Source organism: Sesamum indicum, linkage group LG13, assembly GCF_000512975.1.
Source record: "Sesamum indicum cultivar Zhongzhi No. 13 linkage group LG13, S_indicum_v1.0, whole genome shotgun sequence".
NCBI classification, from domain to species: Eukaryota; Viridiplantae; Streptophyta; class Magnoliopsida; order Lamiales; family Pedaliaceae; genus Sesamum; species Sesamum indicum.
In genome coordinates, this window is record NC_026157.1 from 3,425,486 (window position 1) to 3,444,076 (window position 18,591).

Genomic DNA, 18,591 nt, shown 5'->3' on the forward strand with positions numbered 1-18,591 from the left:
TGGGTCGGAACTCTACTGAGTTAATCTCAATTCCACTCCCCCCAATTTGGTTATTGCAACTGAACTAAGAAATTAACTCATAGTTCCCTAGGAATTCAATCTGGTTCTATTACTGCTATAATTGTAGAATTAATAATTAATTTTGACGGCTTCGAAAACCGATCAGTGTGTTTGTGTGTGTGTGAGAGAGAGAGAGAGGAGAGTGTGTGCGTGTGTGAGAGAGAGAGACAGAGAGATAGAGTGTGTGAGTATATGAATGGGATATTTTTGTCTTATGACATATTAATTTTATATAACTTATAAGATCTTATAGAAAAAAATTAGGAAAGTTTAAATTTTTTTTAAATAGCTTATAAGATCCAACATATCTTATTTTGAGATTTTATAAGCTTTTTAAAAAAAAAATAGCCAAATACTCTATCGAAACTTATAAGCTCTCAAAACATCTTATAAGATGTTTTGAATATATTTATAACTAACATGGGATCAAAACTGTAATTTTACAATGAATGAATCCAAAATATTCACATGTATTTATATAAATTGGGAATTAAAGCCTACAGTTTTGGAAAAAAGAAAAAAATAACACGTTACGGATTAAATCTACCAGAGTGAAAATTTGATTTAATTTTGGCATGTAGAGGCTCAAATTCCAACCAAATTACAATTTTCCGCAGATTTATTCTTAATATACAATTTTCTCTAAATTATAAAAATTAAATGTCAAACATAATTAAAATTGTACCATCTATATATAATTACTGGACTGAAACTGTAATGTTCTTTTAGAGTTCAAACTCGCTGACCACTATCACTATACATAAGAAATACAGATCTTGTCATGACTAATTATCATATTTAAACTCAAAATTGATGTTGAATATATAATAATAAAAAATGGATGACGAAAGTGGGCTTCTTTATTGAAAATTAAAGATATGTATAAACGAAAAATGAAAATTTTCTATTACAAGTAATTAATATTGAGGAAAAGGCATTAAATTCAAAAATCTTCTGCCCCTCCACGTTACATTATTCAGATCAGATCAACCCTAGCAAGGAAGGATCTAATTATGTTCTAGCACTTAGGACGAAAAAACAAATAAGCATCTAAGAGTGCATTATTACAAATAATTAAATAATTAGAAGGCCTAATTAATTATCTAATCAACATTTAGAAAAAGAAGAATCCAACAGCAATGGCGGAGCCGATAACTGCAGACACCTTCAAGGAGGAGGCGCCGCTGTCAGCGGGTGTCTCAGTCGGGGAAGGAGTCGTCGCGGCAGGAGTTGACGGGACGGAGCATGTGGGGCTGCTGGAGGGGGTGGTGGACTCGGTACTGGAGGCAGGTGAAGATGCGGACTCCTCCGTGGGGGATGCCGCGGGGCCGCCGGTGGTGGTGCTAGAAGGGGTAGGAGCTTCCGGCGAGTAGTCGTAGTCGTCGGTGACAGCTGGGCCGGGGGCGGCGTCGTTGGTGGCAGCTGGTCCGGGGGCAGCGTCTGGGGTCCCGGCCGGGGAGTTGGCTGAAACTGGCGCGGGGGATTCTTCTGGGGAAGCACTTGACTTGGTGGGAGCGGCAGCCGGAGAGCTGCTGGGTGATTGGGCGGAAACCACCGCGGCGAAAGCGACGACGGAGATGATGAGGGCGAGAGCTACCAGTTGACGTGCCATTTCTGCTCCTCTTTATTACTCAAATCAAGAATGATGAGTTTTGGTAAAGATTTTTTTGTTTCTCGTTTGCTCCCTTTTTTTATTTTTTTATTTTTTTTGGCAGTACTTCTCTTATTTACTGTTAGAGAAACACTGCAGAAGAGAACGATGAGAAGAAGGTGAGAGGGAGAGGGTTTTTATAGAGGTAAAAATTTCCATGCAGAAGTGAACTGGTTTTTTCCGTAGAAGACGACGACTGCTAAGGTTGAATCGTTACCTGTTGAATCGTTACCTATTTTAACGGGCAACGACCCATTCCGTAGGCAATGATCATGGTAATGGATGAAAGCCACTCGTTTCCCGTAACCTTGTTAACCAAATAAACAAAATTCTAATTTTAATTAATAAATAGATAAATTATTTTCTACTTTAAATATGATTAATCTTATAAATATTGAGATAAATTGATACTAATTAATGTGAAAATTTAAATTTTACCAACAATTAATTAACCATACTTTTTCCTTTCTTTTATTTATATTAATTAAGTTCATGCTGTCCTGTTCACATAACTCAACTGGATGCAACACAAATGATGCAAGAAAAAGTAGTGCTCGGGTATAGTTGAGGTAAAAAGTAAAGAAATAAAATAATATAAAATAAGATAATGTAAATGAATGAAGTTGAAAATGTTATTTCTCGTTTTTTGTGTACAAAGAAGATATTGATAATTGAAGTTCAACGTGTAAAAACTTTAAATATCAAAGTAAATTGTTATTTTTCAACTAAAGTTGCGACATGAAGGTAAAAATTGTAGTATGAAGGTAAAACTTGTCTTATTATATTAGGAGAGCTCTTAATTTATAGGCAACACTCAACTATTTAGATAAAATCGAAGCACCCACTGAATCAGTGGAGTATCCCCATGAGTTTGGTGAAGCATTATCTCAAAATGGTTGAATAAGGCTGAATCGTCCTTAGATTTGTTTGAGGGTCATTTTCTAGTGGTTGAAGGATCTCCCGAATTCAATAGAGGGTTATCTCCTAATGGTTGAAAACCTATGATCCTTAGGGCCGGTTGGAGTCCATTTCAGATGTTGGTAGCTTTTGGGATAAGGATATCTTTCCAAATTTTTGAAAAGTGGTTGAGAAGATACCTTTCCCCAATTAGAATCCTAAGACATTAGGGTTCAGAGGTTGCCTCCAACTCAAGTGGCATGTGGTTCCACTAATGTGGTTGGTCCTTATCTGATTCTGCATGTGTCTTTTAAACTACCTGTGGATGCCATATGATATGGGTTTTTACTTTGACTAGAGGATTTCAAGCATCTAAAATTCTTTGTAGGCATATGAGACCTTCTTAGAGCAGGTGGCTCTATCCGAATTAAGCTTGCTGGGAAGCGCCCTAGGCCTCTACCGAACTTGACCTCCTGGGGGCAACCTGAGCCTTGCCTTCCTTTGGACTACTCTTTTTTTTTTTGTTTTTTTTTTTTCATGAAAAGCCCACCAAAAGGCGAGGGGAGCTCTTTGGGGTTCTTGTCCCTTCTATATTAAAGTAAAATAAAGATCATATGTACAATGGGGAGTACTATAAGGAGTACTACTATCTTTTAAATATAGTCAAAGAAAGCAAAAAAAAAAAAAAAAGGAGTACTATATTTTTACAGAATTCATTAATAAAAGCATAATTAAGGAGTACTATTCCCTTTACAAAAATTCAAAGAGATGGTAATATAAGACCAATGAGTATAGAACCCAACTCTATTCCAGCCTCTAAGGGCTAAATATAATAGGCAAGTCTTTCTTTGGACTCTTGCAATCTCTTTCTTTCTTTTAAACCACTTGGACCTTTTTAGATCATCTTATTTTCATAGACATCAATAAAATTATCCACAATGGTCAAGTTGTTAGAAAATAAAAAAGACAAAATATTTGTCCATATTTTTTTTCAATTTGATCAACAAAATAAGACATTAGTTCCCGAATCAATTCACTCGCATAGAGGTGGCTTTGAGTAACTTGTCCTAATTAAAGGGTGGGATGAATTAGTCCATTGACTCAAGCCATGTTTGCTAGCTTTATTGGGGGGTAATATTGAATATATGAAGTGATGATTATATGGTGATTGATTGGGATGTGGATGTGATTAATTGACAACTTTTTTATTACTTTTGAACTATATCGTTTGAGATAATATTATTGATTATCACAATTGCATGTTTTACTAACTTGTGCATTGTTAGCGATTAATGTGTTCTTTTACGTTTTTGCAGTACTCAAATTAAATTAGATAATTATTTTTCAAGCCCATCAACTCAATTCTTCTTCACTCTTCATCTTTCAACCATCTCTCTCTATATATATATTCATTTATGCATGCGTCCTATAATATAACATCTTGTTGGCTAACTTTAATCTCAATTCAACCGATTTTGCAATATGTAGTAGATATTTTTGAACGGTATAGAACCATAACCACCTTGTCTGTTCATGAACAATAGTTTTATTTGGCAGGTTAGATAAATACTAAAAATATATAAGATGAAAATACATCTAAATATTTGAATTGTCGATTATTTATAAATTTTTACTAACATACAAACTCACCAGGGACTCTATTGATCGTGTTACATACTTAGTATGGAGGTCCCATATCACAAGCCTTTGAGTCATTTGGAAATTTGCTCTCCGTTCTAATTTAATTAGTCCTTTTATCTAATATAACAAATATTCAAGAAAATGAGATACTAATTGAGTATTTGATATGAAATAAAATGTGAAAGAAATATCATAAAACAAAAATTCCAAAACATATATATTCAAGTGAGGCCCGATCAGAACTAGTTCCCTCTTGTAATTAACAACAAAAGAATTTCGAAATATCACCTCTGACCAAACACTTCTCTCTAACAATTTTTCTAGGACGTAACAAATATCTAAGAACCCATTTTACATATCAAAAACAAAAAATTTAAAATAATTCCAGAACGTATTGATAAATTTAGAAGAAGAAGAATCCGGCAACAGCCACGGCACCAACGGCGGCGGAGACCTTCATGGAGGAGCAGCTGTTGGATGCATCAGCAGGCGTCTCGCCTGCGCTGGATGCGGTAGGACTAGCAGCGTCTGTTGATGTAGGACTAGCGGCGTCGGCTGTTGTAGAAGTGCCAGCTTCGGTGGGGGAGCTAGCACCACTTGTGGTGGGGGAGGAAGCATCGGTGGTGGAGGGGGAGGGACCAGATGAGGGCTTGTCTGTGGAGGAGGATGCTGGGGTGGAGGAGCTGGTGGTGGATGGCGCCGGAGCTTCTTTGGGTGAGGCGGAGCTTGCGCTAGGTGTGGGCGCGGCTGCTTGTGAATTGGCGGTTGTAGCTGGTGCGGTGGCGGCGGCGGCGGGCGATGATGATGGAGATTCGCTCGGTGACGATTGGGCGGAAACCACCGCAACGAAAGCGACGGCGAAGATTACGGCGAGAGCAACCAAATTCCGTGCCATTTTATTTATCTTATTTTATTTTGTGGAATCAATATACAGTACTTCTCTGTTTGATTCCACTCTGAAGAGAAATACTGCAGCGAAGATGAGGAGTTGAGGTGGGGTGGGGAGGGTTTTATAGGGCGGAGGACGGCGAAGATGGCGGCGAAATAGCGGTGGACGTTCGGAGATTATAGCATGCCAATTTTGTCTGTCCAAACAATGAGAGATAGTTGCTGTTCACCAGGCAAGTCCGGTTTTGACTGTAAATATTTGTGGTCATCTATATATAAATAAAATAATAATAATGTAAGATATGATATGATTTTGTAATTGAAAATTTAAATCAGATGAATTTATGAAAGTTTTTATTCTCGGACTATTTAATTTATAGTGTTAAATATTATTACTACGTATATATGTGTGGAGTAAATTATTGTCATATCTTCTAAAATCTAACATAATTATAAGTATTTTTTTTATTATTTGAATCATTACTAACAATGAGATTATTCCATTAGTCTCTGATACATTTTTCATTCAATTTTTATGATGAGTTAATCAAAATGCTCTTTAAATTATTAATTATCGTCTTATATATTTTAAAATATTTCTATAGATTCATATTTCCTATTGATTATTTATTTTATCAATTTCTATATTTTTATAAATTTTCAATTATTCTTCTTAAAAAAAAAATCAGCAAGAGTAAAATAGTAATGTAAACATCACCATTTAGAAATTATATAATTATTTTTATTTAAGAAATATTTTGTATTTTTTCAAATGATGAAAAAAGTATTGATAATTATATCAAATTTCAAGAATAACAGTTTTAATTTACCCTATATATGTTTCAACATATAGTACACCTATGAGTATGCATTACTTTTTTTTAAATTATTTAAAAAATATAATACCCCTCCAATTTTTTTTATTATAAAACTTTTAAAGATAAATAGAATACTTAAAAAATATATATACAAAATTATAATTTTAAATAAATATGGAATTTATTAAAATTTATTCATAAAAAAAATAATGATATAGATTTAAAAAAAAAGTAATGAAATTAACGAAAAGTATTTATGCAAGACTGTAAAGATAGAATAATTTTTAAATAAATCATAACATTAACAGGGACTAACCCAGAGAAATAAAAGTTAGCACTCTAATACTTCAACCAATAAAAGTTTACTAAATATAATGAAAGAAAAACTTAAATTAAAGTGAGAATAATAATAAAATATGGTGTTGAGGTGATATATATACATATGGAATGCAAAACGAAAGCTTAGATAAGCTTAAAACGAGATAGAATTGAAAGAGTAAGTGAGAGTTTGAGAAAAAGAGTTAATGTTACCGAATAACTGCACAATACCTGTATTTATATGCTTTTACAGAGTAGAATACGGGATTTTATCGTAGGGAATTCTATATCATTTTAAAGCTCCATGAAGCTACTAACTAATTGAAAATCCGTGTATGATTTGGACTTGGATTGATCGAGATACACCTTGTTGACTATGTCTTGTCAGATCTGCATAGATATCCAAAAATTTATTACTTGTAGATTACCAGCATATTTGCCATCAATTTACTAGGATCCACCTACAGATATTTTAAGATCACGTGTTTTAATGTATTGGAGAGTTATATGACGTGTCCATCTAGTTGTATGATGACGTATCCGACTACAATGAGTTTGATTTTTTGATCTACCAGTTCAATAAAATTAAATAGAGTTGGTCTTATGGGGTTTACTTTCCAGCTAATGGGCCAACAAACTTGAGATCAGTTTAGCTGATGTGCATTGTTTGTAGACTTAGCTCATAAAATGTTGAGCGGACATCAATATTAAATTATAATAAAGAATTCAAATAAATCACTTCTAATATACGGTCCAAATCTTCTATCATAAATTTATATTAAAAATCTTAGTGCACTTGAAACATACATGTGTATAAGATTCATAATATTTGTATAAATAAAAAAAAAATTAGAACACAGCACTTGAAATGTAATATAAATACAAAACAATTAATAAGACAAATACAATATATATAAATATATTATATTATATAATTAATTTAAATAAAATAAAAATAATTAATTATATCACATTTATTTTATAATTAATTTAAAAATTTGAGAATTTGAGAGGGGAGTGTAAAGCAACAGCAATATATTACATAGAGTGAGTGAGTATAAATGTATAATAGAATAGTATAGAGTAGATCGCCAGATTGAAGATGACACACATTGATACTCACGACTACGTGTCTGTTTTCTCCGCCCGATCGCCATTTTAGTCCTTTATTCTTCCGTCCCCGATTTTCCCTCTCCTCCATTCCTTTTCTCTCCGCCTCCATTTCTCCCATTACCTACTCGTTCATGGCTCCATCTCTGGAGGATAATATTAATAATAAAAGTAATAGTATCGCCGCCGCCGTTGCCGGAGGAGGAATAATTGGGGACGAAATGACGACACGAGTCACGGTCGTGGGCAGTGGCAATTGGGGAAGCGTCGCCGCCAAGCTCATTGCTTCCAACACACTTAAGCTTAATTCCTTCCATGGTTTTTGTTTTTTCTTTATAGGCTTACTTTCTTTTTTACTTGTTTTTGTTCTCATGTGACTGAGTTTTTGAGCTATGGATTATTCTGAACAGATGAAGTGATTATGTGGGTGTTCGAGGAGATATTGCCCACTGGCGAAAAACTCTCACAAGTCATCAACCGAACTAATGTAATCTGACCTTTGTGCTTTTCCTTCCACTAGCAGTTTCTTCTTCTGGTTTTTTTATTAAAAATGCTATTTTGTCTGCTGTGTTCTTTTATAGGAGAATGTTAAGTATCTCCCTGGCATAAAGCTAGGTAAAAATGTTGTTGCAAACCCTGATCTTGAAAGTGCAGGTATGTTCATTTCAATTAGGCTCCCCTGAATTGGAATATTTAGCTTGTTTTCTATGTATTTGAGCAACCAATTAATGTCGACGACTGCTTGTAAAGTTGGTGTAATACGTATTACCAGCCTTGTTTGGATTACATATACAAGAGTTGCACCCTTGTATTTCTGATAATAAAGCAGTACCCGGTTAAATTTTTAAACATGAGCAGAGGTTCAAATGGGATGGGGGTGGTACGTAAAAGTTTGAAACTTGGAACTGCAGTTTTGATACTTTGGGAAGGAGGGGTTTTGCAATTAATCTTATATTCAACTGGAATTTTCCGCAGTGAAGGATGCAAACTTGTTAGTATTTGTGACACCCCATCAATTCATGGAAGGCATTTGTAAAAGGCTAGTGGGGAAAATAAGAGCGGATGCTGAAGCAATATCCCTTATTAAAGGAATGGAGGTCAAGAGGGAAGGTCCATGCATGATCTCTTCCCTCATCTCAGAACAGCTCGGAATCAATTGCTGTGTTTTGATGGGGGCCAACATTGCAAACGAGGTTATTGGCTCGTTTCTTATGCTTAAATGAGCAGTCACATCGAACTTGATAATCTATTTCTCTGTAACCAGAGTACCATTGTCTGTGTAGATTGCGGTGGAAAAGTTTAGTGAAGCAACAGTGGGATACAGAAAGAATAAAGAGATTGCGGATAAATGGGTTCAGCTATTCAATACTTCATATTTTGCGGTCACCGCTGTAAGTAAAATGTCTTCTGAGTTCCGACAATGCAATATGATGTGGGATGATTTATGATGTGAATTTTGCCGACATCGTTGAATGATCATAAACATAAATAGGTCCAGGATGTTGAGGGAGTTGAACTATGCGGAACTCTGAAAAATGTCGTGGCTCTTGCAGCAGGTTTGTTCTGTCCTGACTACTTGTACTCTTTTCATTTGCTTTGGTATGTTGTTTTATAAGGCTTGTGAAACAGGATTTGTGGATGGATTGGAAATGGGGAACAACACAAAGGTAAAATCTTATGCAAATTCTGAGCTTATAAACTTCTTAGATGAAAGTTTTAATATAACAATAAGTAGCCTTAAATTGTAGGCTGCAATAATGAGAGTTGGTCTGAGAGAAATGAAGGCCTTCTCGAAGCTACTTTTCCCTTCTGTCAAGGACAGTACTTTCTTTGAGAGCTGCGGCATAGCCGATGTAATTACAACTTGCTGTAAGTACCGTTTCAATGTCTGTCTCTGCTCCTTCCGACCAACCTGTAGTTGTAAACTTTTTGAGTATGATGATACATCAATATGAAACTGCTGTCTACATTTTGTTACCAGTGGGAGGAAGAAACAGGAAATGTGCGGAGGCTTTTGCTAGGAATGGTGGGAAGAGGTCTTTTGATGAGCTTGAAGCGGAGATGCTGCAGGGCCAGAAATTACAGGTAGCTGTTTCTTGTAGTGTGGCATTGTTTTGCATACTAAAATTACATGAAAATGATCCTACATACTTCACCTAAACACTTTGTGCTTATACAGAGTTAAAGTGTTTTCTTATTTATATTAGTATATGGTTATTAACTTGATCTTGAAAATTTTGTAGGGTGTATCGACTGCAAAAGAAGTTTATGAGGTTTTGAGACACAGGGGATGGTTAGAGCTTTTCCCTCTCTTCTCAACGGTGCATGAGATCTGCATCAGTCGTCTGCCACCAACAGCCATAGTCGAATACAGTGAGCACACCCCAAAATATTCCCTTGTAGGAGGGCCTGCTCAGTTTTTCTGAAATTTTGCATAAACGAAATAAAGTTCATTTAAATTACTTTTTGAGTTTCTTATGTCAAACTTCTGTGTTTCCACAAACTTGTACGATACTTAGAGCTAGAGCATCTTCTGTTAATATGTGATCAAGCCACTTAATATATGGCCCCAACAAAGATGACAGCAGTAGGTTTAGTTTTCACATTATGCCTTTTATAGTACAGAAGTCTCTCTTTACATGATTATTTTGCAATTATTGCTTTGGTTCATTTGAACATTGGATTTCTGTTACTATAGTTTAGCATAGATTAAGGACTTAAGTATTGACACCCTGAGGATGTAGATGATCAGCCAACCGAAAACTCTCTGAGGATGCAGATGATCAGCCAACCGAAAACTCCCATGGGGATGAAGGAACAAAATCTTATATAAACAAGACATATTTCTATGATCTCATGCACCAGTTTTACAGAATTTCCAGAAGGGCAATTATAAGACCTTAAAGTACCATAAAAAGGAGAGAATCCAAACCCAAATTAATCTTTTCTATACCCCTCATCACCATGTTCATAAGTAAATTTTACAGTTGGTACGAGGAAAATTTACCCGGTGCGTATTCTATCGAGCCTGTCTACACTCTTGCGACCTCTTTCCAGTTGATGATCAATGCTTTTCCAGGATTTCTCGATACAATCGACACTTCTCCTCGACCTTTCCATTTGATCAAAGGACATCCTTAACTTATCTAGCTTCTCGACATTCTGTGACTGATTTTTGGACCTTTCTGGCTTGTCTGTGCTGTGCCTTGGTTTTTCTCTCCTGTCAGTGCTCTTCCTTGGGGCATCAAATATATCTGTACTCTTCCTAGATGGTTCAAACTGGTCTGTGCTCTTCCTAGTACTGATTCTGTGCGAAGGAGATCGCTCCACAGTTGCAACAAACTTCTTGAGATGTCTGATGTACTCAGGGTAGAGCTCTAGATCACAGTGATTTCCTCCTTTAATCCACAAGGGTTCATATTTCTCCTTACAGAGCTCCCAGAGCTGCTTACCATGTGAAAAATCAACCACTTCATCTGCCGTTCCCTGAAAACAATAATTATGTAACGATGAGAACTTGATTTCCTGATCACACGAGGAACAACCTGAACTTGAAGGCATTCACACCATAAATAAGAAGACAAATGACAAGAACACGAAATAAGGCTGGCAACACTATCTGAACAACTTAAAAATATTCAGAAAATCGTAGAGAAGGCCAACTCTAAAAGGCATCAGACCTCATCACAACATGCATGCAGCACCTAGCATATCATTGCAAAGTCGTTACTCTTCTATTTCAATCTTTTGTTGTTGTCTAATATAGGGGCAAACAGTTGCTTAAGGTTTGAATTTGAAAGAAGCCAGGGACAACCTGTGGTGAAATAGTTTAGAGAATGTAGTACTTACATGAATAATGAGGACAGGACAATTAACCAATGAGATTTTATCAATGTTCTGCAGTATGAACAAGCCAACAAAACATTAGTAAAGAAACATGATGCAAGAAGGTTTCTCTCCTACAGTTTAGCAACGGCTTATGGCGAGAAAAACTCTACCTTGTAGATGTCAAACCAATATGTGCGCTTTACTGAATACATAACTCTTACACCTGATAGAATAGGACTATGCAAAACAATAGCTCTTAAACGAGGCACACGGGTTGCCAGATCTAACGTAGGTCCACTCCCAACGGATTGACCGTAGAGTATCACATCTTCCTGCTTAGTACCATAATTCTCCTCAAGACACTTGAATGCAGCTTCTATATCTGCATATGTGTTCTGCTCACTGGGCTATAAACATCATTCAGCATTTGGAGCATGTTGTCAGGCACTATAGATCAAACTACACTATATGTTCAACAAAAAAGAAAAGAAGACGATTTAACACACACCTTTCCAGATGACTGCCCATATCCCGAGTAGTCATACCTGAACACATTTAGAGAAGCATTATATAATTTAATTTTTTCAGCTAAATTGCTCATAAGAAATCAGATTTGAGACGATTACATACTAAAAAGGTGAAAAATTAAACGGAACTCCAGATCACAGTTTCTTCGTTTCTGTTTGATTTGCAGCTCAAATTTGGTTGATTAACTCCATTCAAGTGCATTAATTGCAAGAATTTAGAAGAACTGTGCAAAAGTGGAGCACTCAGGAAGTGATAATAAAGAAGAAACAGAAAGAGAAAACACCAATATCAGTACCCGAGGAGATTGACGCGCAAGTGTATACTAAGCTCGATGAAAAGCTCATACATCTGGCCCAGATCAGCGGCGTTGCCATGCGAGTAGAGAAGTGTGGAACTCGCCATCGGGTGCCGCACGTACATTGCCACTATCTCCGACCCCCGCCGCGTCGGCAGCCGCATAATTTCCACATTTTCGCGGTGGGGAAATGGACTCAACAGAAGCAGCCCCGTCATGTCATCGTGCACCAATTTATACGACGGAGGATTAGGCGGAAAGAAAGCGAACTTCGCCGCCATGGATGAAGTCACACCACCCATTACTGCGTCACTTACTTTACACTCGCTCGCTCAACTCCCTTTCTTTTACCACCACCTGCTAACAAATACAGTCAAAAATCTCAACTACTAGCCGAATTCAACCAATCAACATATGCATAATCTACTCCAAGAAGCTAAAGTCACACAGTTTCAGAGTCTACTAACACTCAAATCATTAAAAACCCGATTAGTAAATAAATAAAATATAAAGATGTTATAAGCTCAATCTGTAGTAAGCGCTCAAATTTTGATCAAGAATATGCAATATCTGTATACCCCGTTGCATAGAATTATGAAATACTAATAAAAAGTGAAAGCAATCGAGTGAAAGTGTAGGAGAGAAGCAAACTAAAGTAGGGAGACGCAGAGAGAGAGAGAGGGATGGTAAAATCTTATTTAGCTTTGTATAACTGTATGTTTACTTTGTGGTGAGTGTTGATCGCGCATGGCAGATGTTTGCATTATTGCCCCTGGGAAAATAATCGAAAGGGACATGAGTGGACTTGCCCCCGTATTTCTGCCACCTCCCCATTTTCAAATTCTCTGTTTTTTTTTGCTGTCGCTTTTTGAGTTGGAAGATGCAGACGGCGTCAGTGGCTGTGCACACATGCCTTGTTTCGTTACCTTACTACCTACCTACTAATAATGTATCTCTGCACGTACCTCAATCCCATTGCTCTAATTCATCCAAAAAAAAATATCCCATTGCTCTAATCTCTATCCAAATCCATTATTTTGAATCTATTCTTCATAATCTCATCCAATTTTTTTATATCATAAATGTAATTATTTTATATGTATCTCTACGTTAAGAGATAGATTTTATTCACTTGAATATGTAGAACGTGTATTAATGATCTGACCAAATTCAAATTGCGAGGCGCAAAAGTGGGTGCCCCATATTTTCATCTTTTCTTGATCTCCACAATCTTTAGATCATTAGACGGACAAAAGGTAGGTGTAGATGTTGAAACTAAAACCAAAGAGAAAAAGTAAAAAAAAGGCATGTGCAAGAGTCCCAAAGTTCTAGTTTTCATATATATATGTATATCCCACGAGATATGATGATATGATGATGGCTCGTGCTAACTGAATTTAGTGGACAAGAATATTTAGTCATAGGCCGGCCATTTTATATGATGGGAGATTAATCCGATTTTGCCTTAAGAGGCCATTGTGCCATTGATTAGCTATAAAATAGGCATTAACCAATGCTACAGAAGACTCTTAATCAAAGTCAAAAATTGGAGTAGTGAAGAAGGAAATGCCAGCAATAGTTCTCATGTTTTGCTACTTTGACTCCTGTTTCGTTTTCTCCCTTCGCACTAACAAATTGTGCTGAAATTCAAAGGAAAGTGAATTAGTGATCAAAAAATGTTACAAACCTACAGAAATTGCACTGTAACTTTGTCATACTGGCCATTTATATTCCTGTCTCAATGGCCGTGAGCATATTTCAGTTGGCATGGTCGGGTGGTACCAGATTCAAACTAGACAGCCAAATTTAAGTGGTTATTCTTCGACGACTAGACATGATTATTCCAGGAAACAGGTGAGACAGCTGTATATCTTCTTCCAAGTAAAGGGAAAACAAGAGTACTAGAGCAAAAGTAAACAAACGAGAAGAAAAGTTGAAGCACTAATGAATTTATGGGGATTTAAGTTGCATTAAGAGACTATAAAGTCGACAGTGAGGAAAGTCAAGAAGTTGGTGGTCCTCAAATCAAACTGTAATCATTATCTATAACTATTGACGAGCAATGCAACAGATTTACAGATAGAAAAACTGAATGCCTCTAGCAAAAAGATGGGCAATCTTTTGCGAGGCACACACCTATGCACCAACAGGCCCAGCTGCATTTACATGGATCCTTGCAGCAATCTGAACATGAACCTTTTATTTTCAGTACAGACTGGTATGAAAAGTTGGTGACATTAAGCAGCACAGAAATTTTCAGTATAGACATCCAAATATGCTCTTCAAGCGAACTAATTATGATTGAAAGCATGAGAAAATTCAAATAATTAACGTACAAGTACAATAGAACCCTCCAGACGACGGAGAATAGTTACTTCATTGTAGAAGTGAATAGCTTCAAAATCTGATTTCTTATTGTAATTAGTGGAAGATGGGAGTAGAATCCACATCCACAAAGAGAAAAGTGTAACCATAACAAGAATAAAATGCAGCAGTCACGACTGAAACTGATTTGAGTTGGGCTAAGACATCCGATATGATAATCCACAAGGATCATACAAAGTTCTAAAGCAATTTAGACCCTTCATCTCTGTCTACAAAATATATATGCAAAAACATATAAACTTAGGTCACGGGCATGGATCAAAAGATTCTTGACCACTTTGACCAAGTTGTACTAGTGGGTGGCATTATGTGGTGTTGCCTACAGTGAAAATACTGATTCTCCATCCACAAATAGACAATGTTAGTTTGTTTCTTAGAGCATGAAGTAGAACGTAGATTGTTTACTCAACAATATTAACAAGAAAATATGCTAGATTTACATGAGCCAGAGAGGCCCTCATCTCTTTCTAATCACAATCCACAATTATGTGACAAAAAATTCAAAGCATCACAGTAAACCTTTCACATCTTATAGCAGCAAAAGATAATATTCAACAGTGTGGTAAGATTCATGTTAAGACCTGGGGAACACATTTTTTGGTAGCCCCAATTTCCAGTACAGGGTGAAAACACAACTCACTTAGCATTTGATGACCCAAAATGATGAAAAACTTCAACTGCAAAAGCACTGAGTTTGACATCGCCTGCAACATGACCCAAGAGTTGCTTGTTGCAACATGATTCACAAAAAATTGCCCCATCCATAAAAACGACAACGGAATGGCCTTCTTCAAATACTTCAGAATTCATAAACAAATTTAATTTCAACCCTAAACTTTTTTACAATATCATTTGAACCAGAAATTTGTATGTTGCAGAAGTGGTATGAAGACATAGTTGAGATTTCATTCTCCATTTACACCAAGCCCCTCAACATCAGCTAATGGGTAATTACTTTCTCTACAATCTGGCATCTAAAAGTGATCAATTAGAATGTTATTTAATTCAGATAACAGGTGAAGGAACAAGGAACGAAGAGACTATTTATTAAAATCTAACCCCTCAAAAACAATATCTTAATCCAATGACACAATCCAAATTATGATGAGCATATGTCCACCAATTCAGCCAGAATAATGGATTTCGACATATTGCTCAACAATACAACGGAGATTGACACTATGCCTGAGACATAGCCCATCAGTTCTGTCAGCAACAACCAATATATTCCACCACAAAATATAAAAACTATAGATATTCTTCCCTAATATTGAATAAAGATCATCATTAGTGGATCATGCGATAATTTAAACAAAAATATCTACATGTCTGGGTCTATTCGGCAAACCTAGAAACCAGATGAAAACCAATACTGTCTCACCAAAAGGGCAAAAATAATCCAAACTACGTTTTCCTCCTGAGACGTTTCCTTAGTTTCCTCAGCTTGTGCTTGTTCATCTTCTTTTTCCTCTTCTTCTTCACACTATCAGCTCTTATGACGCGAGAGTCCTCCGGAGTCGTTTCGTCGTCGGGTTCGGATCGAATTAACGAGGTTGGAGAAACAGGGTTGAGAAAAAACCCGAACGAAAAACTAGGATAAACATGCGCAGTAAACGGATTACGTGGGTTCAAATAATTCGTTTTTGGTTGATCCGTGGAAGGTATCGGATCAATGTGCTTGGTGATTTGTGGAATTTGGGACAGTAGAGCAGGTGGTAATGGTCGCCGGAAAGGGCTGAAGATTTTAGAAGCCGATTCAGATTGGTTTCTGAGGAGTTTGAGGAGAGTTGAAGACGCCATTCCTGAATTTACATAAGTTATGGCATCAGGGCTGAAACAAGAATTGGTCGATTAGGGTTTTGGAGGGAGGGTTTTGAAGCTGGATCCTCGGGATGGGTGGAACTGGAAGCGGAAGCGAAGAAAATTGAGAAAACGGTACCACGATTTTGGTGAGGATACAAAAATAAAAAGATATTGCCCCCATGCAGGATCGAACTACAGACCTTCAGTTTACAAGACTGACGCTCTACCACTGAGCTATAGGCCCCATGCAGGATCGAACTACAGACCTTCAGTTTACAAGACTGACGCTCTACCACTGAGCTATAGGGGCTGTTTTGAAGATTGTTTTACAAACTGATCTATTAAAAATATAATTGAATTGATAAAGTAAAATGTCTTTATATAACTAGTCATCATGACATGCCGTCCCTCGCATGAACATAATAAATAATATTTTATATTTTAAAATATATTATGAATAAAATTTTTTATATAAATCAACACATCATATTTCTAAAAAGAAAGAAAGAATGCAACAAAGAGGGGGAAAAAAATAAATTAAGGGGTGTTATTGCCACAATAATAAAATTAATGTTACAGTGTTATAATCGTAGTTTATGAAATAAAAAAGATATTTTTTTTTTATATAGTATAGATAATATATTAATTACGTGATAAATATAATATACTAATCACATAGCTTATTCGACTTTTACTTAATGAAGACGTTTACGCAACTATTCATATTTTGGTTATATGTTATGAAGGGATTATATTATATATAACAAAAATATAAAATAAAAATTTATATTTACTCTCGATTGACTTATTACTCAGTAATTGTAAGTCAAACAATATTTAAGATTAAAATATCTTTAGTAAAAATATATATTTTCACATGCGTTATCGTATAAAAAATTATACGGATAGTTTGGTAAAAAAAAAAAATATTTGACCTGTAATAAGTTGGTAATAAATCAATTGGGACTAAAAACAAATTTTCATTCAACTTTTTTGTCAATATCAATAAATTCGATAAATTTTAATTAATGAATAGTCTAATTATTAGATATAAACAAACATCTCAAGAATAATAAAATGTAATTTTTCGTATCAAATCAAAATCTATATATAATTACATTAAATATAAGTAAATTGCAATGTAATTATCCCCTTTATTTTTTGCAGCTATGATGTGGTTATGGTTCGAGTTGGGACAACTACATATTTTCATTTTTATTTTAGTTTTTCTTTTTAAATTGGGTGTGTGTTTTTCATTCATGTATATTTTAATTATAATTTTTTAAAGTAAATTACAATTTATCTGTCTGTATTACAAAAAATAAGTAAACAACCTCTTTATGAAAAATAAAATCGCAATTTATTTTCTATATTTGTCAAAATGCAGCAACTTATCTCTTTATGTATGGAGGTAAATTGCTTCATTTTTTAACATATAGGGAATAAATTGCTATTTATTTTTAATAAAAAAGTAATTTACTCATTTTAAATATTATAAGAGGGTAAATTGCATCAAATCCTAATTTTTTATTTATTTTTAATTTATAATTTTTAGTCCTCATAATTTTTTAAAAAGAAAAAGAAGAATAATAAATAGATATGTCGGCCGTCGTATCTTGGACCATGATACATTTCATTATTCAGTCAATCTTTTTCTTATATCAAACTCTCTCTCTCTCTCTCTCTCTCTCTTATTTGGGTTTGGGGCATTATAGATACATATATATATATAAATATATATGCGTGCTATATTTGGTGGAGTACACGCTGACGCAGCAACAGACCAGAAACAGAGAGATATTCCTCTTCCTCCTCCAACGCTGCGAGCTAGGGAAGAATGTCGTACGACTACCTCTTCAAGTACATAATCATCGGAGACACAGGTAGATGATAAGTGCTTTGTTCTCTATAAATTTTATGAGCTTGAAACCGGCTTGCTACTTGTTTACTTACTAGAATTTTGGGCATTGTTAATTCGGAGTGAGTTTGTAGGTGTCGGAAAATCGTGTTTGCTTTTGCAATTTACGGATAAGAGGTTCCAGCCGGTGCACGACCTCACAATCGGAGTTGAATTTGGTGCTCGGATGGTTACTATTGACGGCAGGCCGATTAAGCTTCAGATTTGGGACACTGTAATTCGCTGAGCTTTTGTTTCTTTAATTTATTTGTGTGTGATTCTTTTGAATTTACCTCGTTTACTTGGGAATAAGTTTGGGAGAACTGTTCGGCAATTGCTTGTAGATCATGCGATTTGGAAAACTGATTTTGTATTACGATTGCACTGCCAAAAAGTTTGATTTTAATTTGGTTGACAAACACCTCTTCAAATGGCATCGGAGGTCAAAATGGGAATCCAGCTGCATCAAAAC

At 35.6% G+C, this 18,591-nt stretch overlaps 4 protein-coding genes and 1 non-coding gene across 7 annotated transcripts in view; 2 read left to right on the forward strand and 3 right to left on the reverse strand.

The window, feature by feature from the left end:
* On the reverse strand, positions 1,175-1,672 carry LOC105176335 (mucin-1-like). The gene has a single exon (XM_011099102.1). It carries the CDS (start codon positions 1,670-1,672, stop codon positions 1,175-1,177), a length of 498 nt encoding a protein of 165 aa, XP_011097404.1.
* Positions 7,341-10,040, forward strand: LOC105176298 (glycerol-3-phosphate dehydrogenase [NAD(+)]). The gene is made up of 10 exons (XM_011099049.2): positions 7,341-7,701; positions 7,794-7,870; positions 7,965-8,037; positions 8,359-8,576; positions 8,667-8,774; positions 8,876-8,939; positions 9,013-9,050; positions 9,132-9,252; positions 9,365-9,468; positions 9,627-10,040. The coding sequence occupies exons 1-10, from the start codon at positions 7,518-7,520 to the stop codon at positions 9,807-9,809; spliced, it is 1,170 nt and encodes a 389-aa protein (XP_011097351.1). The 5' UTR covers positions 7,341-7,517; the 3' UTR covers positions 9,810-10,040.
* Positions 10,194-12,894, reverse strand: LOC105176299 (protein ABHD17B). 2 transcript variants are annotated; one of them, XM_011099051.2, is made up of 6 exons: positions 12,759-12,894; positions 12,035-12,391; positions 11,720-11,756; positions 11,382-11,618; positions 11,233-11,280; positions 10,194-10,869 (listed from the first exon to the last, which is right to left on the reverse strand). In XM_011099051.2, the coding sequence occupies exons 2-6, from the start codon at positions 12,334-12,336 to the stop codon at positions 10,387-10,389; spliced, it is 1,107 nt and encodes a 368-aa protein (XP_011097353.1). In that variant the 5' UTR covers positions 12,337-12,391; positions 12,759-12,894; the 3' UTR covers positions 10,194-10,386. The 2 variants fall into 2 exon arrangements, with proteins under 2 accessions (XP_011097353.1, XP_011097354.1); XM_011099052.2 differs by lacking the exon at positions 12,759-12,894 and adding an exon at positions 12,613-12,752.
* TRNAT-UGU lies at positions 16,461-16,532 on the reverse strand. The gene has a single exon. It is a non-coding gene; the product is annotated as a tRNA-Thr (tRNA).
* Positions 17,901-18,591, forward strand: part of LOC105176301 (ras-related protein RABB1b) — a 3,017-nt gene continuing 2,326 nt past the window's right edge. The window contains exons 1-2 of one of the 2 annotated variants that reach the window (XM_011099057.2): positions 17,901-18,105; positions 18,204-18,354. In XM_011099057.2, coding sequence (XP_011097359.1) covers positions 18,307-18,354 — 48 coding nt within the window. In that variant the 5' untranslated portion in view covers positions 17,901-18,105; positions 18,204-18,306. The remainder of the gene's footprint in view (positions 18,106-18,203; positions 18,355-18,591) is intronic. The other variant, XM_011099056.2, reaches the window with a different exon arrangement.